This window comes from the organism of the source record quoted next, unplaced genomic scaffold (genome assembly GCF_019419815.1).
Source record: "Pyrus x bretschneideri cultivar Hongxiangsu unplaced genomic scaffold, Pyrus_bretschneideri_v1 Contig25, whole genome shotgun sequence".
Classification (NCBI taxonomy): Eukaryota; Viridiplantae; Streptophyta; class Magnoliopsida; order Rosales; family Rosaceae; genus Pyrus; species Pyrus x bretschneideri.
The window spans coordinates 591440-612990 of record NW_025999557.1 but is presented as its reverse complement, the minus strand read 5'-3'; the positions used below and the strand labels follow the sequence as shown (position 1 = coordinate 612990).

The 21551-nt window shown below is 36.9% G+C and overlaps 1 protein-coding gene across 1 annotated transcript; it reads right to left on the bottom strand.

The window, feature by feature from the left end:
- Positions 1-10476: 10476 nt before the first annotated feature.
- On the bottom strand, positions 10477-13374 carry LOC103947622 (E3 ubiquitin-protein ligase RMA1H1). Its single transcript, XM_048587034.1, has 2 exons — positions 13152-13374; positions 10477-11334 (listed from the first exon to the last, which is right to left on the bottom strand). The coding sequence occupies exon 2, from the start codon at positions 11321-11323 to the stop codon at positions 10568-10570; it is 756 nt and encodes a 251-aa protein (XP_048442991.1). The 5' UTR covers positions 11324-11334; positions 13152-13374; the 3' UTR covers positions 10477-10567.
- Positions 13375-21551: the final 8177 nt, after the last annotated feature.

Genomic DNA, 21551 nt, shown 5'->3' with positions numbered 1-21551 from the left:
CCTAACTCCAACCCTTCTCAACTTGCTTAAATCTCCTCAATATAACAATCTTTTGCATCCTATAAAGTTGGATGGTATTTCTTTAAAAACTTAGCATTAACCGGATACCTTTGCAAGTTCCCTTCTAAATCTGCCAAGTAATATCCTCCCTTATCCAGCATTTGGTTGATAATGAAATGACCCTCTTAAGTAGGGCTCAACTTCCCAAAGCCTCTAACTTGAGCTCCTAAAGGCAAAATTGCTTCCCAAACTAATTCTCCTTCCTCGAAGGTTTCTAATCTCACCTTCTTGTTGTATGATCAGGCAACAGCTCTCTTCCCTTCTTGAATTTTATTTAAAGCTTCAATTAGGGCTACATCTAGCTCTTCAACTCCTTTACACATAGTCTGAATGTATTCTTCACTGTGCAGCCCAAATTGGTTTTGAATCCTAACAGAACTCATATGAATCTCCATTAGGGAGTACAGTGTCTTGCCCAAAGGTTAAGGCATAAGGAGTAGTTTCAGTTCCTGCCCTTTTAGAGGTTCTGTAAGCCCACAAAGTGTCTCTCAACTTCTCATGCCATTTCTCTAGACTATCTGCCACCATTCTCTTTATAATATTCACCAAGACCTTATTCATAGCTTCTACTTGACCATTTGATTGGGGGTAGTAAGGACTAGATTGGATCATCTTTATCTTGAACTTACTTGTAAATTCATCTACCTCTTTGGAAATAAAAGATGGGTCGCAGTTAGTAACAATTGTCTCGAGCACCCCACACCTGTGTAAGATCTTGGTTTCAATGAATTTTTTTACAGCAGTTGAGGTGATAGTCTTCACAGCTGAAGCTTCTACCCACTTGGTAAAGTAATCTGTTGCCACAATTATGAATGTATGCCCCTTGCTAGAAGTTGCCCAATGAAGTCCATTGCCCATCCTCTAAAGGGCCAAGGCTTAACCACAGGGTTCAAGGGTACCGAGGGCAAATGTTGGAGAGGTCCATGTTTTTAACACTCTTCACACCCTAGGGCATAGGCCTTGCAATCTTTCTCTATGTCGAGCCAGAAGTAACCATATCTTCTAAGCAGCCACCTCATCTTAGTTCCAGCTTGATGTGCTCTACAGATTCTTTCATGTATTTCAACCATTACTCTCATCGACTCTTCTTGGCCTAAGCATTTTAACAAAAGTCCATCTAGAGTTTTTCTTAGCAGATTCTCTTCCCATACGACATACTTAGTTACTTGTTGTCTATTTTTCTTACTTGTGGGAAAAGAAGGATTTTTCAGGTACTAAGTAATAGGTGATCTCCAATCTTCTATTTCTGGCTTTTGAGTCATTACTTCCAAGGTGAATTCTCTTTCAAAGATATAAGGTAGATTTCTTCTTTGCACTTCCACCTTTACCTCAAATCTTCTTTCTTGGATTTGTGCTCTATAAGCCAATTGCGCCATCTCATTGGCCATTGCATTTGATTCTCTGGGAATATGGTTGACTGATATTTTAGTGCCCTAATAACCCAACAATTGAGTGACTGCTTAGTAATAACCAACCATGGTAATATGTTTGCACTTGTATTCCCCATTTAGCTAATTGATCACCAACTCTAAATCACCAAATACTTCAACTTCAGTTGCCCCTAACTTTATTAAGATTTCCAGGCCAATTATCAGTGTCTCATACTCTGCCCGATTGTTGGTAGTATCTTGATAATCCAGGAAAAATGAATAACAATGGTGAGTACCCTTGGGATCAATGATAACAATCCCGACTTCGGCAACAATTTGAGGGCAAGATCTATCAAAATACAGCTTCCACAAAGTGATCCAGAGCTTGGCTATCCTTTTTATCTTTTGCTGGATCCATTCTTCTTTGCCCGAGTAGGCTTTGCTTGGTGGGATCCACATACTGGCCACTTCCAGAGTTCCTAAGATATTGATAAGCTCCTCATAAGCCTCTTGGTGCTCAGCCAAAAAGTCTGCAATTGCTTGTCCCTTGATTGCTCTATGGGGTACATATTGAAAACTGAACTCTAATAGTGCTAAAATCCATTTTCCAATCCTCCTAGTTAGCATTGGTTTTGACAGTATGTATTTGATCACATCTGTCTTAGCAATAATATGGATGTGGCAAGGCATCATGTAATGCCTTAGCTTGCTGGCAGTGAAGTATAGAGCCAAACACAACCTCTCCATTAGGGTATATCTTGTTTCTATCTCAGTAAGAATTCTACTGAGGTGGCATGAGCACTAGTGGATAGGCCAAGTAACCCTTTATTCTGTCAAATGCCTCTTAGTGTGGTGGGCCTCACTCAAACTCTTCTTTATCTTTTAATCTTAACAAAGGAGTTAGTGGTTGAATCTTGCCTGCTAAGTTAGCAATGAATCTCCTCAGGAAGTTGATTTTTCCTAGTAGCCTTTGCAACTATACTTTATTGGTAAGAGGCGGTGATTCCATTATTGCCCAAGCTTTATTTTTTTCGACCTCTACCTCTCTTTGGTGAACAAGGAATCCTAAAAAGTTGCTCGATCTTACTCTAAAAGAACATTTCTTAGTATTCAACTTTAACTTATGGATCCTCATTCTTGTTAAAGCCTATCTGAGGTCTACTAAATGTTGTTCCTCAGTTTTAGACTTCACTAAGATATCATCAATGTATACTTTCATGCTATGGCTAATCAAGTCATGAAAAATGGTATTCATTGCTCTTTGATAAGTTGCACCAACATTTTTGAGCTCGAATGGCATAACTAAGTACTCATATGCTCCAACATGGCATGGGCACCTAAAAGATGTTTTATGTATATCTTCTTTAGCCATTTTTTATCTGATTATAACCAACATTCCCATGCATGAAAGATAACACTTTATGTTTTGCAACTGCATCTACGGATAGATCAGTCATGGGCATGAGGTATTCATCTTTAGGCGTAGCTCCATTAATGTTTTTATAGTCAACACAACATCGAACTGCATTAGTTATAGCCTTTAATACAGGTACAATGTTGGCCAACCACTTAACATACTTGGCAGGCCTAATAAATCCAGCCTTTACTAGCCCTTGAATCAATTCTTTGACTTCTTCTTCGATTTCTTTTGACATTCTTCGTGGTGCTTGCTTTACAGGTTTATATCCCTCCTTAATAGGCATCATGTGTTCTACTAAGGTTGAACTAAACCTGGCATCTCAGCGTAATGCCAAGCAAAGCAGTCTTTAAACTTATACAGAAGGTTGACTTTCTTTGCCCGATCTTCAGCTTCTAACAGGCCACTAATCTGTATAGGCCTTGGATCCTTCTTAGTCCCTAAATCAATGGTTTCTAAGGGGTCTTGTACCTCTAGTGCTGACTTGTCAGGTTCTGTACACAGAAAATTCAACTAACAACTGACTTTCGAGCATATCCTCTGGCCGATCCAAGTCATATATACATTCAGCCATTTGTATGGCTGCTTCCAGCTCCTTTCCAAAAAACTTTTTACTATATTGGTTGCTTGGGACCTCCTTGCCCCACTCGAACTCTTCTTTAGCTGAAGTCTCCCTTTCTTGCTTTCTCTCTCTCCCATACACCAACAATCTCTTGATTAAAGACTTGACTGCAACTACTTGGTCATTCCTTCTTTGTTCTGACATTACTGATGTTAGGGAGTTGGGACAATATAGGGTTTGTCCCATTCTTCCTTAGTGAGAAGCAATCCTTGCTCCACGAGCTTTTAGGCTGTCACCTTAGTCGGGGGGCCGTTCTCATCAGCTGCCAGGCATTGGAGAATCCCAATACTAAGATTGTAAAAACTAGCTTCTGCAACATTGATTGTAGGAAAGAATTGCCGTGACTCAGCCTTCACCATTTCCCAAAATCTAAGTCCCATAACCCGTTCCTCGTGGTAAACAGTTATTTGTTAATGCAAGGTAGACGATATAGAAAGACTCTGATGAATCCAATCTCTATAAGTAGAATTACTGTCCACCATAAAGAAAGCTAACATGATTTTCTTGGAACCCAAGTCAACCTCCAGAGGCAATATCCCATGAGTTTTGGTGATAACTCCAGAAAAGCTAAAGACTATTAACTCAGTAGAATAAGATATCCCTCGCTTTTACCCATGTTTCAATGGTATTACATTGACCGTAGCTCCTCTATCAATCAAAACACTCTTAAAGGGTACTCTTTCCAAATAAGCAGTTATATATATAGGCTTAAGATGGTTAGCTAGGGCTAAAGTTGGGTGGCTGAAGACCATCATATCTGAATACACTATCTTGGGCTCTTTCTTTGTGAGCTCGGGCAAACATATTCTGCCTGATCCTCCCTTTCCTATTTCCTCAACACTAATATGTGTCATTATAGGTTCTGTCGCCAAGTAATCACCCTTCATTATGGCAGGTTGATCAAGTTAAGCGCAAAACATGGCAGATAGAACATATGTCATGTTTACGTGGAAGTTGCTAGGTTCAAGTAAATCCTCATTCTTGCCCCAAATATAGTTCATAAATTCATCTAACCAAGCATGTCCTTTTTTTGGCAACATTAGTTTGGGTAACTTCTCATCCCAAGTTATACCAAAGTTCTGTACCTGCTCTAGGTTTTCACAGAAAGTATCAACCAATAAAGGTGAGAGCATTCCTCTCTCAGCAGAAATAGTTCCAAAACATATAGGTTCTGGGCTCCATCTTGGGGTTGGCATCGTTACTAATCCTCTTGAGCTCTCTTCAAGATTCTATATTTTCCAGGATGAAGGTTTTGCAACACATATCTCCCACCCCATCAGTCTTGCTATTAGCCATTTCGACCTCCTTTTTACTTTTTAGTGAAGTTGACTTCTTCCCCCACGAGGTACTTTTTCAAACTTCACATTTTCAGAGGTTTCTGATATAGTAGGGATTTTTAGTGAGTTCATATGGGCTTTATGCTACCTTTGGACTCTCCTGATCATAGAAGCTCGTATTTCCTTGACAGGTCTTCCATTTCCAACTATATACCATTTTTGCCAGAGTCGGGCAAAATCATTCTTGGTGACTGGGGAAACTGGGTTCTTTGTTCTTCCCTTCATCCTGACATCACCATCTTTATAACTTGGCTAGGGAGGCCTAACCTCCACCCATCTTGGTATTTTGGCTTCTTTATCATACACTTCTTCTGAGGTTTCGTGGTTTCTGAATACCTCGGACAAGTTGGTTTAGAATCTCCTCCTAACCTTTGGAAAACATTTCTGGATGTCTCATTCTCGGTTGCCCGTATGATTTTCTGCAGGCTTCTTGCTCTTTTTTCTCTCTTCTTCTGATCAACTCCCGATCAATAATAGCTCTTGCTTTGGGTTTCTCAGGCAACTTGATAATTCCTTCTGTAAGTCTATCCATTTACCTTCTTTCTGCTTCCACTTCCCAGGCGGCTTTTCCCTTCCCCTTCTCTGCCCAAGTTAGGTTGATCATGTTTACTGGGGCTTTTTAGAAGGATCCATGTCAATCACCATATTAGCCTAAGGTTTTTCCAAGAGCAACATCCCTATGACTATGAGGTCTTGTATCCAATCCCTGAATTGGACACAGTTAGTTATGGAATGGTTGAAGATATAGTGCAGCTTGCAATACTTCTTTCCTCTTAATTCTTCTGGTTTAGGTACCTTTTTTATGCTGTCGGGCATAATTACTCTTGCCCGCACGAACTCTTCATAGATTTCCGAGGCTTTGGTCAAATCAAAAGAATAACTTTGGTATTTAGGGGGCTCCATAGGGACAAATCCACCATCATTCATCACGACTTTTTGATCCTTGACTGGCTGGACTAACCATTTTACCATTAAAGGTTTAATAGAATTAATCATCTTTGATGTATACATTTCAATTCCCTCTCCCTCATGACCATCACTTTCTTCTGGCTCTGCTCCTTCAAACTTTACTTGGTGAATTGTAGCTTTATTTTTATAGAAATGAGGTACTTTAGATGAGTGTTTCACTTATTATTCTTCAATCAACAGATTCTCATACTTTGTTTTAGAAATTACCAACTCTTGCAGTTCATTGAACTATACATCATAAAACTTTTTTCTCAAAGGCAGCCTCAATGCCTTCTGAGCAATGGATATAAGTTGGGCATGATTGATAGGGAATTGGCACCTCATCCTTGTCTTTCTAAACCTCATCATGAAGTATTATGTAAACTTATGTTTATATTGTTTCACCTCCACTAGATCATTAATAGTTATCTCGAGCTCCATTCTATAGAACTATTCATGAAAAGCCATCTCCATCTGCCCCCAGTTAGCAATAGAATTAGGGGGGGGCAACAGAGAGTACCACTGAGATGCTAGACCAACCAACGAGTTCCCTAACAACCTTAACTTATAGTTATGATTGTCTTCAAATGCCACGTAATAGTTGGAGAACTTGAAAATGTGATCTCTAGAGGACATATTGCCATCTTCTACACTAACAGTTGGAAATGCGGGCATCTTGAAGTTGAAGGGAAAAGGATTATGTTCATGAATATACTCTGGATATGGCTTCTGGTAGATGATCCTAAACAGCGGGCAAGCCGGAGGTTAAGCATTCTGGAGCACTATTCTTGTTAACTCGGCTAACTTATCTCTGAGTTGCTAGTTGGTTGTATTATTATGTAGGGTATAAGGAGGTTCCCACTTCGAGTTACGATCATTGCCCGAGAAAGTTTCCTTTTTTGGGTTGGGCTTCCTCCATCTGGCCCCTCCTCCCTTATTAGCCAATGATGGTGACTTATAAGGAGGAGGTTTGTCCGCAGTTGTGAGCTCGCCTTTTTGGCTGAATTCTCCGATTAATTGGGGCATCTCATACTTCTTCCTGTCTTGCTTAATCAGCCCCCTACTATCTAGTGAGGACAACAATGGGTCGGGCAACCCTGTCTCCAGGATCTCTTCTAGTATTAGCTAGCTGGCCATAGGCCCTACTTTCTCATTTCCTTTTTCATTATCCTCGTCGAGTAAGAGAAATAAAGGAATAGCCAGTTCATTCTCAGAACTTGCCTCTCTCATCATTTCTTAAGCATAATTGTCTTTTGAAGTATAGTACTCCAGATCCAGTCTTATCTGCAAACTTCCTATTAAGGAGCAGAGTCTCCTCACTTCTCCTCTGGTCTCCAGAGAGATCTTCTCCATACTTTTCAACATTTTGCACCATGGTGGCTTTCAAGTCTTCATTGGTCACCTTCCCTCCTGACTTCTCAGATGAAGTCGGGTTTTCTATAATAGATGGTCCTCATAAGGAAGGGAAATCTTTTGGATAATCTGTCATGCTTGATCTTGGTAGACACTGGGGTGGCCCATTTTCTGTGTTCCACCAGAAGATTCTCTCATTCCTCTTCTTTCTTAGCATACGAGATTAATGGAGTCCCACTGGGCGTGCCAAAACTATGTTCGGGCAAAGATTTCTCTAGAGAAGGCTCCTTGGACCTCAGCACAACTCCCCAAGGGATTGGTACTTTGGATGTATAGTCGAGCTCTTGCTTGTTGAGATGCTACAAAAAGATAACAAAGTTAGTTCTAAAAAGTGCCTTTGTGGGGCCTTAGGTGTAGGCTTTGAGGCTCGCAATCAAAACTAACTAAGTGCTAAGCCTACTATTGCTATCTCAGTATAGCAGATGTAGAACAAGTGCGTTTTAAGTTGATTACTTGCGCCCCAAGTTACTCAAACTTCTTGTTATCAAATGATTGCCACAGATGGGTTAAGTCTGTATTAAGTTTTTTTTCTTGCCTTGTAAACAAGGACTTTTAGTTCATGATCTTGTATGTTTGAATGAAGGGAGTCCATAGCCCCTTAAGTCATTTGTTTGGTCTCAAATCACTCTTAATGATGACAAATACATTAAGCTAATTAGATCCATATGCAAATATGACTCTCAAAATAGCAAAACAGGTGGAAATGACTTAAATATATGCTGAAAAGTACATTAAGCAGTAGATCTACTAATTTAGAGAACAAACAAAGAGACTCGGGGCAAGATTTTACCTTGTCTGGTAAAGTTGAACCTCTTGCAGTTACTTCTCTTTGAATTTACAGGGGTTTATATGCTAAAAAAGGATGGATGGTAAATAAGTTTACACAAAAGAATCGATACTACACCACCGAGGGAGATAGCAGAGCTTTTAAACTAGACAAGAGATAGCTTTTTTAAAGAATTATTGCTAAGATGACTAAATCTAGGTTGATTTCAGCTTTAGGATGCATATCTAGCTTGAGAGTAGAGTTTGTATGTTTGTTTGTTTGATTGGTTGAGTGCCTTTGTCTTTAGGGCTTGTCTTCCCTTTTATAGACAATTTGACCCGACTGTTGTAACTTTTGCTCTTGCCCGAAAGCCCTTGGAGGGTAGTGAGTCATCAACTTTTTACTAGCAATGCCACTGGAAAATGTTCTTTGGTTGATAGTAAATTAGTTTCTATCACTTGTCACTTCAATTGTAGGCACGTGGCTTGTATCTTGGCTGATAAGGCTTCAATTCATCTTTAGGCTCGATGCTGGGCTTCAGGCAAGTTTCCTTTAATTGGCATCTTTGGGCTTTATTTCTTTCAAGCCCAATATTCAAATATTAACCCAAACAATGTGTTTGATATTTTGCTCATTGTTTTCATATTGATCTTTGTAATTATCAGAACTCTCTTTTTAACTATGTGGCGGATTCATAAATTCTTTCAATGACGGTCGTGGATTCATCAATTTTGGGCGAAGCTGGATAGTACCGGGGACATTATCACCCTATTCCAGGGCAATAGATGGAGTCCAAGCAATTCCGTCGGATGATCATGCTTGTTCCGCAAGACACACGAGCTGATCTTGATATAAACTTAATTAGATCGAATAAGTCTTAGATTTCCAGTAATCACAAACTTCCAAAAGGGTGCAATATCTACTCCTAAATATCCTCTAAGATTCTCCTAGCTTAGAAGAAAGATTATATCCTAAAAAAACTCTCTTTCACACAGTATAAATACACTTATTTGGTGTTCATATTTGGTAACGCAATCTAAACACTTCAATTCACTTGTCCACTGCTTGAGTCTAAAATTATTCACTAATATGACTGTCGGAAAGCCTTTAGCTGACACCCCCTCCCCAAGTCTCGAGCTTGCTCATGGTTGTTTACTATTTTACAGATTGCTCGATGTTTGTGCACTGCCACCACTCACGGCGGTGCAAATTTGGTTCCAACATGTGCCAAATTTCATTTAGCCCCAAATGAACCTCAATTTCCTAACCCATACCACAGATCCAACCCTCAAGAGTTTGTTTTGCCATCAATTTACTAGTTTTCAATTGAGAAGTCTGACCGAGTTCCTGTGCCCATTGCCCACGCTAGAGCGAATCGCCACTTATTCAGTTGAAGGTATGCGAAAAACATTTGAGTTCGGCACAAAGTTTTGCCCTGCCTCCTTCTGTGGTTATGAATTCATGTCCTACTTCGCTGAAGTTTGAACTATGTTCTTGCTGATCTCCGGGCGGTGGATATAGTGAGGTTTGGTTGCTTCTTTTGGCTTGCAAGTTAATTGGTGATAATTGTCAGTTTTGCTTAGGGTTTTATGATGCTATTGGTATGTGGTTTGCCATTGATTTTTATTGGGGCAATTAAAGGTCTGTATGCGGTACGATGTATGGATGGATAATTTTATGGTGTGGAATTGACAATGTGGGTTGTCGGCCACTTCTGATTTCGGGTAGCTGCGACAAGTCATCCCTCATCTAGGCTTCTAAGTTTCTCTCTACTAGCCACTTTTGGGCCTCTATTGTTTGAGACCCTGTGGATAATCTTTTTTGGGGGGTAAAACTCTTTTATGTTATTTCTTTTATGTACTCTTGAGATTGTTGTAAATAAGAACCATTACTCATGCTTTGTTTGTATAAGTAGCTCTTATTTTTTTATGCCGACCATTCGAGGACTGCGTACGTTGTATTTTGTCCCATTTGGACTTTCTTTTATAAACGTTCTCTACCACTTGAAAAAAAGAAAAAAAAAAAAAAACAAATAGTACCAATACCATCGTTCGAGTCATTTTGAGGAGTCTCATGGGTCATTTCGACCCACTTGTAACACAACACCAATTTTGAACCTTAACCATACGATCAAGTTGGACAACTCCTAAACCAGCCCGCACATAACTCCCTTATTGTCAACCACTTAGTATAGAAGCTTAACAGATTGATCACGCGCTTATTGAACATATATTTGGTTTCTACGCCCGGTTTGATTTAGCAAGTTTGGTTAAAATTACTTTTAAAATGACTAAAAATAATTTCAGATCACCAAAAGTGTTTTTAACCATCTTTTAAAGTGATTACATACTAAAAAATAGCAACTGTAGTGCCTTATACAAGACATGCTAAGTGCTTCTAATAAAAATGTATTTATTGAAAGTGCTTTCGAGCAAAATTGTTTTTTATTAAAGTACTTCGAAAGAGCTCTAAGATGTTTTGGGCCTGGCCCCTAGATGCACCCAAAAACCAAAAAGGCTATATACTGTATAATACTAGTAAAATACAAAATCTCTACCAGCATATGGTGTATATATTCTGTATGATGGTCATTTCTTACAACTGTACAAGAGTGAATCTATATAAAGAATATGTTCAGAACAAGAGAAGGCACAGCATAAAACAGCAGAAAAGAAAGATGGTTACTCTATTGAGAGATCTGTCCAGCTCTACTTCCTGCCTTCTCATCCTAAGACTACTTGGGGTGTATGAATTCGGATACGGGTAAGTAAACAAATTAGTGTTTGAGTTCCCAAACATCCTTGCAAACACAAACTCTCCAACCATTCCAATCGTTGGATTGGATAAATTTGTCATCGTTGTACCCCCGAGATAAGCTGAATCTGAGTTCGCAGCATAACCACCATAAGCGGGATAGTACTGATCGTGAACAGACTCTGAATGCCTTTGCAAAAAATTTGGATGAAGTTGCTGTCTTGGCACTGATGTGGCGGTAGTAGCAGTAATCGGTGGGGGTCTACGTGGTACGACCAGATCCAACTGAGATTTCTTTCCGTCAGAATCTGAAGAGGATAAGCCCCGACCGTAGAGGGGAACCACTGAAGAAGGGGTGATGTTAGCCTTACAGACAGGACAAGTTTGCTGCAGGTGGGATTGTTCATCAGAGGCAGTTGGGACCTGAAGCCACTTGTAAATGCACGGCCAGCAGTACAGGTGGCCGCAGAGAGTCACCACAGGTTCATGTGCTGAATCTAAGCATATGTTGCATTCAAAGCAGCCAGTGTCGTTGTCCGAGACTGTAGTTGGGGATGAGACTGAATTCCACTTCTTGACAGAAACATCTCCAACTGAAACAAAGTGTGTCTCAGGCTCATAAAAGTTCTGTTCCATAGCGATATGTTCTGTTACAAAAGGGTTTGTTTATTAGTAAGCATAAATTGCCATTACACACCAGTAAAACAAAACAACTCAAGTGCGTGCAAATGTTTGCGCATCTGACAGAAAGAAGAGAGATTCCGTTAATAAACACTACAAGCAAGGAATTTTGATAGTACAAAAAAAACTGTCCCTAAATCTTATGACCTCGACTAAAAGCTTTTATAATCAATCTCAACAATGCCACTGACAACTTCCTCAATCCGAATTCTATCTAAATAGACACCAAGCATTTAGAAAAACCACAAATGAATAAAACAAATCCGAATTCTATCTAAATAGACACTAAGCATTTAGAAAAACCACAAATGAATAAAACAAAGGAACCAACATAGAAAATAGTGTTTAGTGTTTAGTTAACTTTAAAGCGACAAAGACAGAAGGATACAGAAATATCACTTAGCCTCTATTGGAGGACGAAAAGAACAAGGGTTTTAAACCCACTAATCATGTATAAGAAGAATATAAATGACCTCTACCCATCTTAATCCTAAACAATTGAAAAGACGAGTATGACTAACATGCCAGGATCATGTTCTCCCCCCTTTTTCACCTCTCACCTCCAAAACAACTCTATGTTAACTGTTAAGCCTACAATGTTTAATTTCGGTTTCTTGACGATTCAATAATAAATAAAATAACTCTCAAGAACAGATCTTAAGAACCCCAGAGGATTACAAGATTAAAGATTTCAGTAATCCAGGTTCCAAAACCTACAGATCTTGATTCAGGACTTCAAATCAAGCCAAAAGTATCCACAAAAAAGAAAAATGTTTTGGAAGAAGAAACAATGTTGCAAGAGTGGATTATGAAATTATAAGGGATTTACGATCACAAAATTAATCAGAAATCGCACATGCCAAATCAAAGCGAAAAGAATAGCAAAAACTTTCTTTTTTTTCTACAAACGATAGAGGGGAGGGGGGAATTGAAGTCAGGACCTTGGGTGCAAGGTGAAGGCTTCTAAGCTTGCAAGGATAGCAAAACTCAAAAGCTTAGTCTCCAAAACGGAACAGGTTTATAGATATTCAGAGGGAATTCTAGAGGACAATTTAATTTCAAGAGAACAAATTAGTACCATAAGGATGCCTAATCATTTGTGAAGATTGGCCTTCATAAGAACCATAGTGTAAGATACTCAATTTTTTGGATTCTGGGCAGCTAAAGTAAGCCTAACAAAAAATTTACACATTCCTTCAAGAAAAATTCCCAGTTCTTTGTAATATTGATCAAACAATCCACTAACAGATAATGTTTAGCAATTGAAACATGTTTTTGTATAGGATGTAAATCAGTTGAAACCGAAAAATCGCCAGTGGGAGAATTACAAACAAGGTTTTCCCTACATGAACAGAGACAATGGCAGAAATTGCCACCGCCACTCACTTCCATTAATAAATTCCTCTATGGAAAATCACATGCAAAGATATCCACCTTAGGTTCCAGAAACAACTTCTCCCAAGCAAATAGAACTCAGAAGATGGGGAAAAAATAAAACAAAAACTCCTAATTATCCAGGACTACATGAAACAGTTATATTTTCAAGGGATTAGAAATCACAGACATAATAAAATCACATTAAAACATGGCAATTGAAACCCCAACACAGAAAAAAGGAGGAGAAAAGGAACCAACCCATCATTGTTCTAAACGTGAAATCAAAATTAAAGAGAAACCCATCAAATAAAACCAACAAATTCAAGACCTTTCACAGACAAAGTCCAGAAACAAATAATATGAAAAAGAAAATTAAGAGAGAGCGAGAGGGAGAGATAATGCATACCGAGGAAGAGAAAAAGCTGGAAGGGATCGGGGTGGCAATCAAAAACAAGCTCCAAATCTTACAGGTTACGAAACAGAGGGGGGAGAGAGAGGTGGTGGGTTTGATTGTTGGCGACAGAGAGGAGAGGTGAAATGGTTGAGAGCGAAAGGGTTGAGGTGTAGGTTGTATAAATACAAAACAAGAAAGAGATCTTTGAGTATTGTCTTTTGGTGTAATGTTGTTTTGGTGCTCAAATGTCGTGCAAGATGTGAATATATATATTTGCAACGAGTTCAACCGCGTCGGGTCTTCAATCCACGTATGAATGGATTTATTACGGTAGTTCAATTCAACGCCATGATCCCTTTTTTTCCTTTACCCCTCTTTTATTTTCTTTGTTTGCTTGGACGAATTTTTGTATGTATTCCGAGCACAAGATGATACACACTTACATGACATAATCACATTGTTATGGTAATGTTCTGTAACATTGAAATAAGAGAAATGTTAAGAGAATCTCAAAAAAGTAGGACCCTTCATAGACTTTCTGTTACCTCATATTTTTTGCACAATATTTTATAATATTGGCATGTGAATTAACGTTAAACAGTGAAGTGATAGAGAATCTATAGAGAATCCTACTTTAAGAGTCTCCTTAGCATTCACATGCCTTTGTTTTGTTGGCAAGGGACGCCATTTGCAATGTACGTGTGTCAGGTTAGTTGTTCTCTACTTTTAAGATATATTTTTTCATTGTCCTTCCACTTTATTATTACACATAGTGTATCGCTTGTCTTCTAATAGAGGAGAAATTTTTCCATGTGTCATAAACACATTCTGGTACACTTAATATAATAATATAATTGGTTGAAACTTTTTTTTAATTTCCAATACACTTAGTACACTGAGCCAAATTCCCTTCACCATGAAAAATATCTCCTAATACTACAGTAAAAAACCTGGGTTTGATTGAGGTTAGAAATGAGTTTTCTTGCCACGTGTGATTGATGTGGCAAGAAGGTAAATTAGAACGAGCTTACAGTGAAGTGTTTAAGCTTATAAGATCTTAAATTCTTTGTGTAAAAAATAAACTACTTATTTTTTTGGTAACCTTATAAAATCAGTTTCTTAGCTCTATTTTTTTTTTTTTTTTGTCAATATATTAGCTCGGTTTTAAGTGGTCTTGTCACAATCACTTTTTGTGTATTTGATTAAAGTTACTTAACGATTTTTTATTGTGGACTGGATATGAATATCTTGAATATAGTCTATACAAATCTCTAAAATTATTTTTTAAGGATGAAAAATACTACATCCACATTAACAAGACAATGTTTTATTTTAAAATTATTGTTATTTACTAGAAAAGAGTTTCAAACTCTAGTGTCTAGGAGGTCTCTTTTCTTGAACTGAATTATCTGTTATGAACCGGATCATTGAATTGGATTAGAACAAAATATGATCCACGTACGTCCTTACGTACATAGCTACATCTCATGCACCAATAAATTCACATTTAGATCAAAAACCTGTGCAGCCTTGCTATTGGTGTTTGGCAAGGGCCAGCAACAACAGAGGAACGTTCCTGGTTCCTGGCTATGAATTTAGAAGAAGCAACTAGAAACTACGACTAAACCAGTCAAAACGGAACCTCATTTTCTTGACCGAAGAAAAATATTTGGCTGGTAAGTAAGCAAAGCTGATTAGGGTTTTCATTGGTTATAACTAAGCAAGGGAAAAATTGAAGTTGATGAAGATTAAGGGAGTCGATGGAGATTTTACTTTTGGGCATTGACCATCCAGAAGAATGCGACTTGCAAATTAATTATATTTTAATGAAAAATATAGGGTTGGATGTTGGAGGTTTTGCTGACTAGACCGTTGCCTGCAACCGTCTTTATCTTTAATTAGTCATTTTAACAAATAAATTAATTAATTAACTCTAATTAGTCTTAGTTTCTATACGTGCCAGGTGGAATTAGCTGCTGATTAATTATCAGCAGCCTGGTTATTTTGAGAAGCAAAAAATGAGTAGTTGCCCTAGCAGTAGCAGACCAGTGTGTTTTGAATTGATAAGTTGACTGCAGGTTGGACGGCGCATCTTAATAATAAAAAATAATATGAAATAAGCACGTTAATTAACACTTAAGTAATAATCTAATCATCAACAACCACATCATATGGTCTATAAATTTGGTTTAAATAGATAGTCTTCGATATGCTTTCACATGAATGTCACAGGATCAAACTCTAATGTCGTTACTATTGATTAGTATGTGGTAGTGCCAAGGGAGAAATAGCATACCAAGGGGAAGAGGAGAATTTTGTTTCACGTTGAATGCTTTGTCTAGAGGAATCCAGAGAGTTGTGATATTTCTCTGAATGGTCTTATGATTTTTTTTCATAATAAGACACATTACTTATACAAGATAACCCTTATGATAAGTCATACTTCTTATCACATTTTTGGTTAAATGTTATTAGTACACCAATCTTACGGTGCACCTTCATACATCAAATACACACATAGTATTAAAGCCAACATCATCGTGATCATATTCTAACATCTTCCACTTGATTGTGAAGATGTAAAATCTTGTTGGCTACACAGATTGGATATCATTACCGGGTATCAAATCCTATGTACTCTTAACTTTCCAGTTGTAGTTTACAAATATTTGTAAATTGTCCTCAGTCCGTGGTTCGGCTTATAAATGTGCATGCTTTGACCACTATTACTAACTACGCTTGTACTGGCGACTCCATTTTACTAATCTTTCAAGTAAAATGGTACCATAACACTGTTCCAAGAAAATACCATCTATACCTAGTATTAATGGCGACTTCAGCCAAGTCCAACTTGAAATGCATTGAAATTTCGATCAAGTACTTCCTCCTAAACCAATCATGAGGCTTTCCTCGATACACTTAATCCATGACTTTACACATTATACGCCAAGATATTATACAAATTCGAACTTGATGTGTTTGACAATTTTACATACAAGAAGATCTGTTATAGCTTTGTTACCTTGCTAGGGCCCCTATATCTTTTATCCGACCAACCAATCAGATAGAGACTCATCAAAATTTTCATTTCAGGCGTCCTCGAAATCCTTCCAATGCCTATACCGCATGCCCCGACTGCAACATCTAGATAATTCCAACTTGTAGTCACATACTCCTCTAAATTTGCTTTTAGAGAAATCCTTTGGTCATACAATTGGTCGTCATCTTACTAAGATTGTGTGGTCGACTTTCACTTCATCCCTCTCCCTATAATTCCATATGGTGATAGTTTACATTAATGTGTTCTTAAGAACTAACAATTCCTAAAAGATGGCAGACTTAGTGTCATATAACACATTGGCATACTTTCTAGGAATACAATATCGATATGCATCAATAAACAACATATACTAAAGAGTACTTACCGGCCATATTATAACACAATTTTGTTTCTTAATTAATCAAAAAAGGACAATTATGTTTTTAATAAAAATTTCATGCAACGATGCACTACAATAAAAAAAAAACACGTATATTATTACTTAATTCAATAAATTTCATATCTTGACTTCTTACTAACTCTCTTAACTTCTTGTCAAGCTGAAGTAGCCCCCTAAAGGCAAGGGGAAGGGCACATGAGTCAAAAAGCCCTTTCTAGAACAAGTCTTGTTTATCAAGTAATCTCATCATTCTTCTTAAGAAGAAAATGGGATAGTGCCTCTTGGATTAGAACAAAATATGATCCACGTACGTCCTTACAAATAAGGTGATGATATTCACACACCCCTTTTTTTCTCTTATACACTTTTTTAATTTCCGACATTCGGCTCGAATGAATTGAAAAAAATCAAATGACATAAATCAACATAAGATGTGTGAGAGGTAAAATGTTATATATGAATAGAACCACTTTCCATATATATAGCTACATCACATGCACCAAAATTCACATTTGTGTCAAAAATCTGTGCAACTAGAAACTACGATTAAATCAGTAAACATGACATCTCATTTTCTTGACCAAATCAGCTTTTCATTTGTTTACAATTTTTGAAATGCGGAAAATTGTAACAAATAAATTAAGCAAGTAAAAATTTGAAGTTAATGAAGATTAAGGGAGTCGATGGAGATTTTACTTTTGCACGTTGACCATCCAGAAGAATGTGACCAGCTAATTAACTATAGCTTAATGAAAAATATAGGGTTGGTGATTATGCTGACTAGACCTGTCTAATATCTACAATAGAAAATTAGATTTTAATCCTTAAATAAGATGACGTTTAGAAAAATGTATTATACAAGATTAAAATTTGATTTTAGTCTCTAAACTCTATTTAATGCCACCATATGTATTCAATGTCTCTCCTTTTTTATTTATAATTTTATTGTCACATCCCGCCCTGGGAGGACCACTTCCCGGGCCCGCTCCACCACCGTAGCATGATATTGTCCGCTCTGGGCCCCGACCACGCCCTCACAGTTTTGTTTCTGGGAACTCACACGAGAACTTCCCGATGGGTCATCCATCCTGGGAATGCTCTCGTGCGCTACTCACTTAACTTCGGAGTTCCTACGAAACCCGAAGCCAGTGAGCTCTCAAAAAAGCCTCATACTAGGTAGAGATAAGAATATACATTTAAGGATCACTCCCCTAGGCGATGTGAGATGTCACATTTATGGTGTTCATAATTATAAATTTTAATTCTCATTATGGTAAGTATCTTATATAGAAAATATTTTAGTAAAGATTTTTTGGTACACTTATATTTTTGCATATTTTCTTATGTCCTCCTAATTCATTACAATATATTTAGGTACGATCATTTCGTTACACTAGTTTAATATAATATATTTAGGTACTGACATTTTGGTACACTAGTTTAGTATCATAAATTGAGGTACAAAATTTTCGGTACACTTATGTTTTTGCATATTTTTTTATGTGCCACTAATTCACTACAATATATTTAGCTATGGACATTTCGGTATAATAAATTTAAAATTTAATGTATTAAATATTAAAAATATTAATATAATATGAATTTGAATTAAGTACTTGAAGGACTAAAATCAATATCCAATCTAACAGTAGATTTTTATTAAATTTTAATCTACTTCAAGGATTAAAGTTCAAAAATCCCTATCTACAACTGTCTTTATCTCTAATTAGTCATTTTAGTAAAGTCTTAAATGTCAAAATAGTTATTGTGCTTTGCTCGTTTGGCCAATTCAGTTTAAGGATTTTTAATTTGGCTAATTTAATCTTTGTGTTTTATTTTATTAGTTAATATGGTCCATTCGTTTAATTTACTGTTAAGATTTTCATTTTAAATTAATTAAAACTCTAAATACTTAATAAATAGAAAAAGATCAATTTTAAAATAAAAATACGATTTAAATAAAATAAAATAAAAAGGAACTGACACTGCATGGTGGTCGATGAGAGTGTGAAGGTAGGGCTCGTATGGGGTCAACACTGGCGCAGGGGAGAAGAAGGTGGAGATCGACGTATGGGCGACGTACCCATGGAGGCAACGATGACGTATATATGGAGAAAATGAAACAAAACTCGATGGCAGATATGGGACAGTGTTGTGAAGATTTCTTAAAATAAGTAGAATGGCTGGTTGCTCAGGGTATTCATGGTGGTTGGGGTGTTGGCTTGGGTCAGTTCGGTGATGGTGGTGGCTAGGATTAGGGTGGAGCCTCGTGGAGGTATGAGGCAGGAGGCTTTCAATCTTTTATTGTGAGATTTTTTTATATTTTATTCTCTCTTTTTTTTTTTTTTTTCTTATTTTATATTATTTTTTAATCGATTTCAAAATATATTTGTAAATTTGTAAACAACAATTGGACGGAAAAGAGCACAATCACTAACTGAATTGAACACAGTGATCAAATTAACGAAATTGAAAACACAGGGAACCAAATCAGTTGGAGAGATAAAACATAGGACCACTTCAACATTTAAGCCTTTAATTAATTAAAAAAAACACTAATTAGTCTTAGTTTCTACACATACGAGGTGGACTTAGCCACTAATTAATTATTTTGGGAAGCAAGAAACGAGTAGTTGCCCTATGCACGTGGTTTGCTTATCGGACACGGTTTGAGAAGCAAGAAACGAGTAGTTGCCCTATGCACGTGGTTTGCTTATCGGACACGGTTTTGATGCCCTAAACCTTTGGCTGTGTGGGTCGCCATTCTACAAGTTTCTTGTGACTAGAGTTCAAAGTTTTTGAGATGCAAAGACTTCTCGAAGTTTCAAACCATTGCTTAAAGAAGCGATTACGGTGGTTTTTTTCCCTCAACATGTGCTTCAGATTCATTTTGACAGCACATCTTATATTATGACGAAGCCACCTTAGGTCCAGAAGGGTTCAAGAATCATCAATTTCCTCTCCCATTTTCACAACATAAAAAAAAAATAGTTGAAAAAAAATGTTGCAACAAACGCCTTAGTAGAGAGTAGGTGAAGCTCCCAACCTCTAAAAGTCTAACTCCGCCGCTTCTTGTAATGATACGTTGTGCGTGTTCCACATTATTTGCTAAACAAATTCTATAAATGACTATCATATGGAACGTGAGTCTTCGGAATACATCAAGGCCAAGGGGATATAATAAAACAATTTCTTACAAAATAATTACTTTTTCTATCATGAAAGGATTAATGTGAATTCTAGCGTGTGGATGTGAAGAATCAGATTCTTGTAGAATTCTAGCGTGAGTCTCATCAGTCTTGTCCCTGCAAATCATGTTTCTGTTTGTGCGATTAAGAAATAGGGTAAACTACTAATTTAGTTCCTAAATTATCATCTTAGTGAAAATTAGATTCTTAAATTATTTTTTTCAAAAAAATAGTCCTTGAATTATAAAAATCTGCCAATTACATCTCTAATGTTCAAAGCTACTATATTCAATTTTCCGTCAATTTAAGTCACGTTACTTGCATATGATACACATTGGAGTGTAGATTGGTAGTTTTTCATAAAGAAATAGTGTATGGAGTTAACTTTGGAAGAGAAATTGATAGTTTTTTTTTATAAAGAAATAGTGTAAGTTAACTTTTGAGGGTAAATTAGACATTAAATTCGCAACCTATATGAAATGTTAAGCACTTATAGACGAGAAAATGATGGTATTACACTCTAAAGTGCGTTAAATGATTTAAGTTGACGAAAAATTGGATAAATAGCTTTGAACATAATAGTAGGGATGAAATTAGCAATTTCTAATGAATTTAGGGACTTATTTTACCGAAAAAATAATTCAAGATCCTAATTTTCACTGAGGTGATAATTCAAAGACTAAATCAGCACTTCATCCTAAGAAATATAAAGGGTCACTGCAGAGTCCAATATGCCATTCAAAAGGAGTATCATATAATCCAGGATCCCAGAAATCATTTTGAGATCAAATAAAGAACCATTTTTGTTCAGATCAAGATCTCAAATCACATCTAACTTTTTCTTTTTCTGTCTTTAATATCCACCCTCTGCAATTCCTTGTAATTTTTTTATGATGAGGTTGATCAAAGTTCGGTACCCGATTCCCTTCATGAGAGTAGTACTTTAACTTTTTCAAAAGTATATTTTAATGAGAAGATCTTCAACAAAATAGAAATTATGGGAGTGATAAGTCCAGCTTAGGACGACAGAAAAATATCTCGCGACTAAGAAAAATTTGATATGCTTGGACACGTAAATGACAATTCAAAGGGTTCAATCAAAATTTAAAATACACAGTTTTGTTCAAAAGAAATGTATGTATATTATACTACATCGATGACGCAAAACTACACCAAGACTCGGTTGGTTTACTATTCTTTCAAGCATAACCACCAAAGTGTATGTCTATCTAATTGATTGGTTTTACTTTGTTGCAAGCCTATAGTTTTATTAAACTCCTGATTTTCTATGTAACCCCTTTCTTTTTTTTTCTTTTTTTTTTTGACAAAATAGTAGTTGATTCTTTAGGGAACTTTTAGTTTAAATATCAAATTCAAAATAACTTTTAAGTTAAAATACCATATTTTAGTTTACATCCTAGTTTAAAAGTCGAACTAATTTACTAGTTAAATGAAAATAATGTCCCACCCTACCATATTTCACTACGTTAATCGCTTAGGGTGAAGGGTACAGTTCCCTGGTTTTAGGCTCCACTCAAGACAAGAAAACTACACCCCAAGCCCTAACCTCCTCCCAAGGACATTCTAAAACCCTAAACCCAAATGATCAACCTCAAACCTTGACAAACCTTCTAAAACGCTAAACAATCATACTCAACCCCAGGCCCTAAGGGACCTTATAAAATCCGTAAAAGAAACAAACTTGAGGGCAAGATATTTTATTTAATCATAGGCTCAAGTACAATAATGTTTGTGGCGTATTCTGAAATACTTAAAAATGGCTT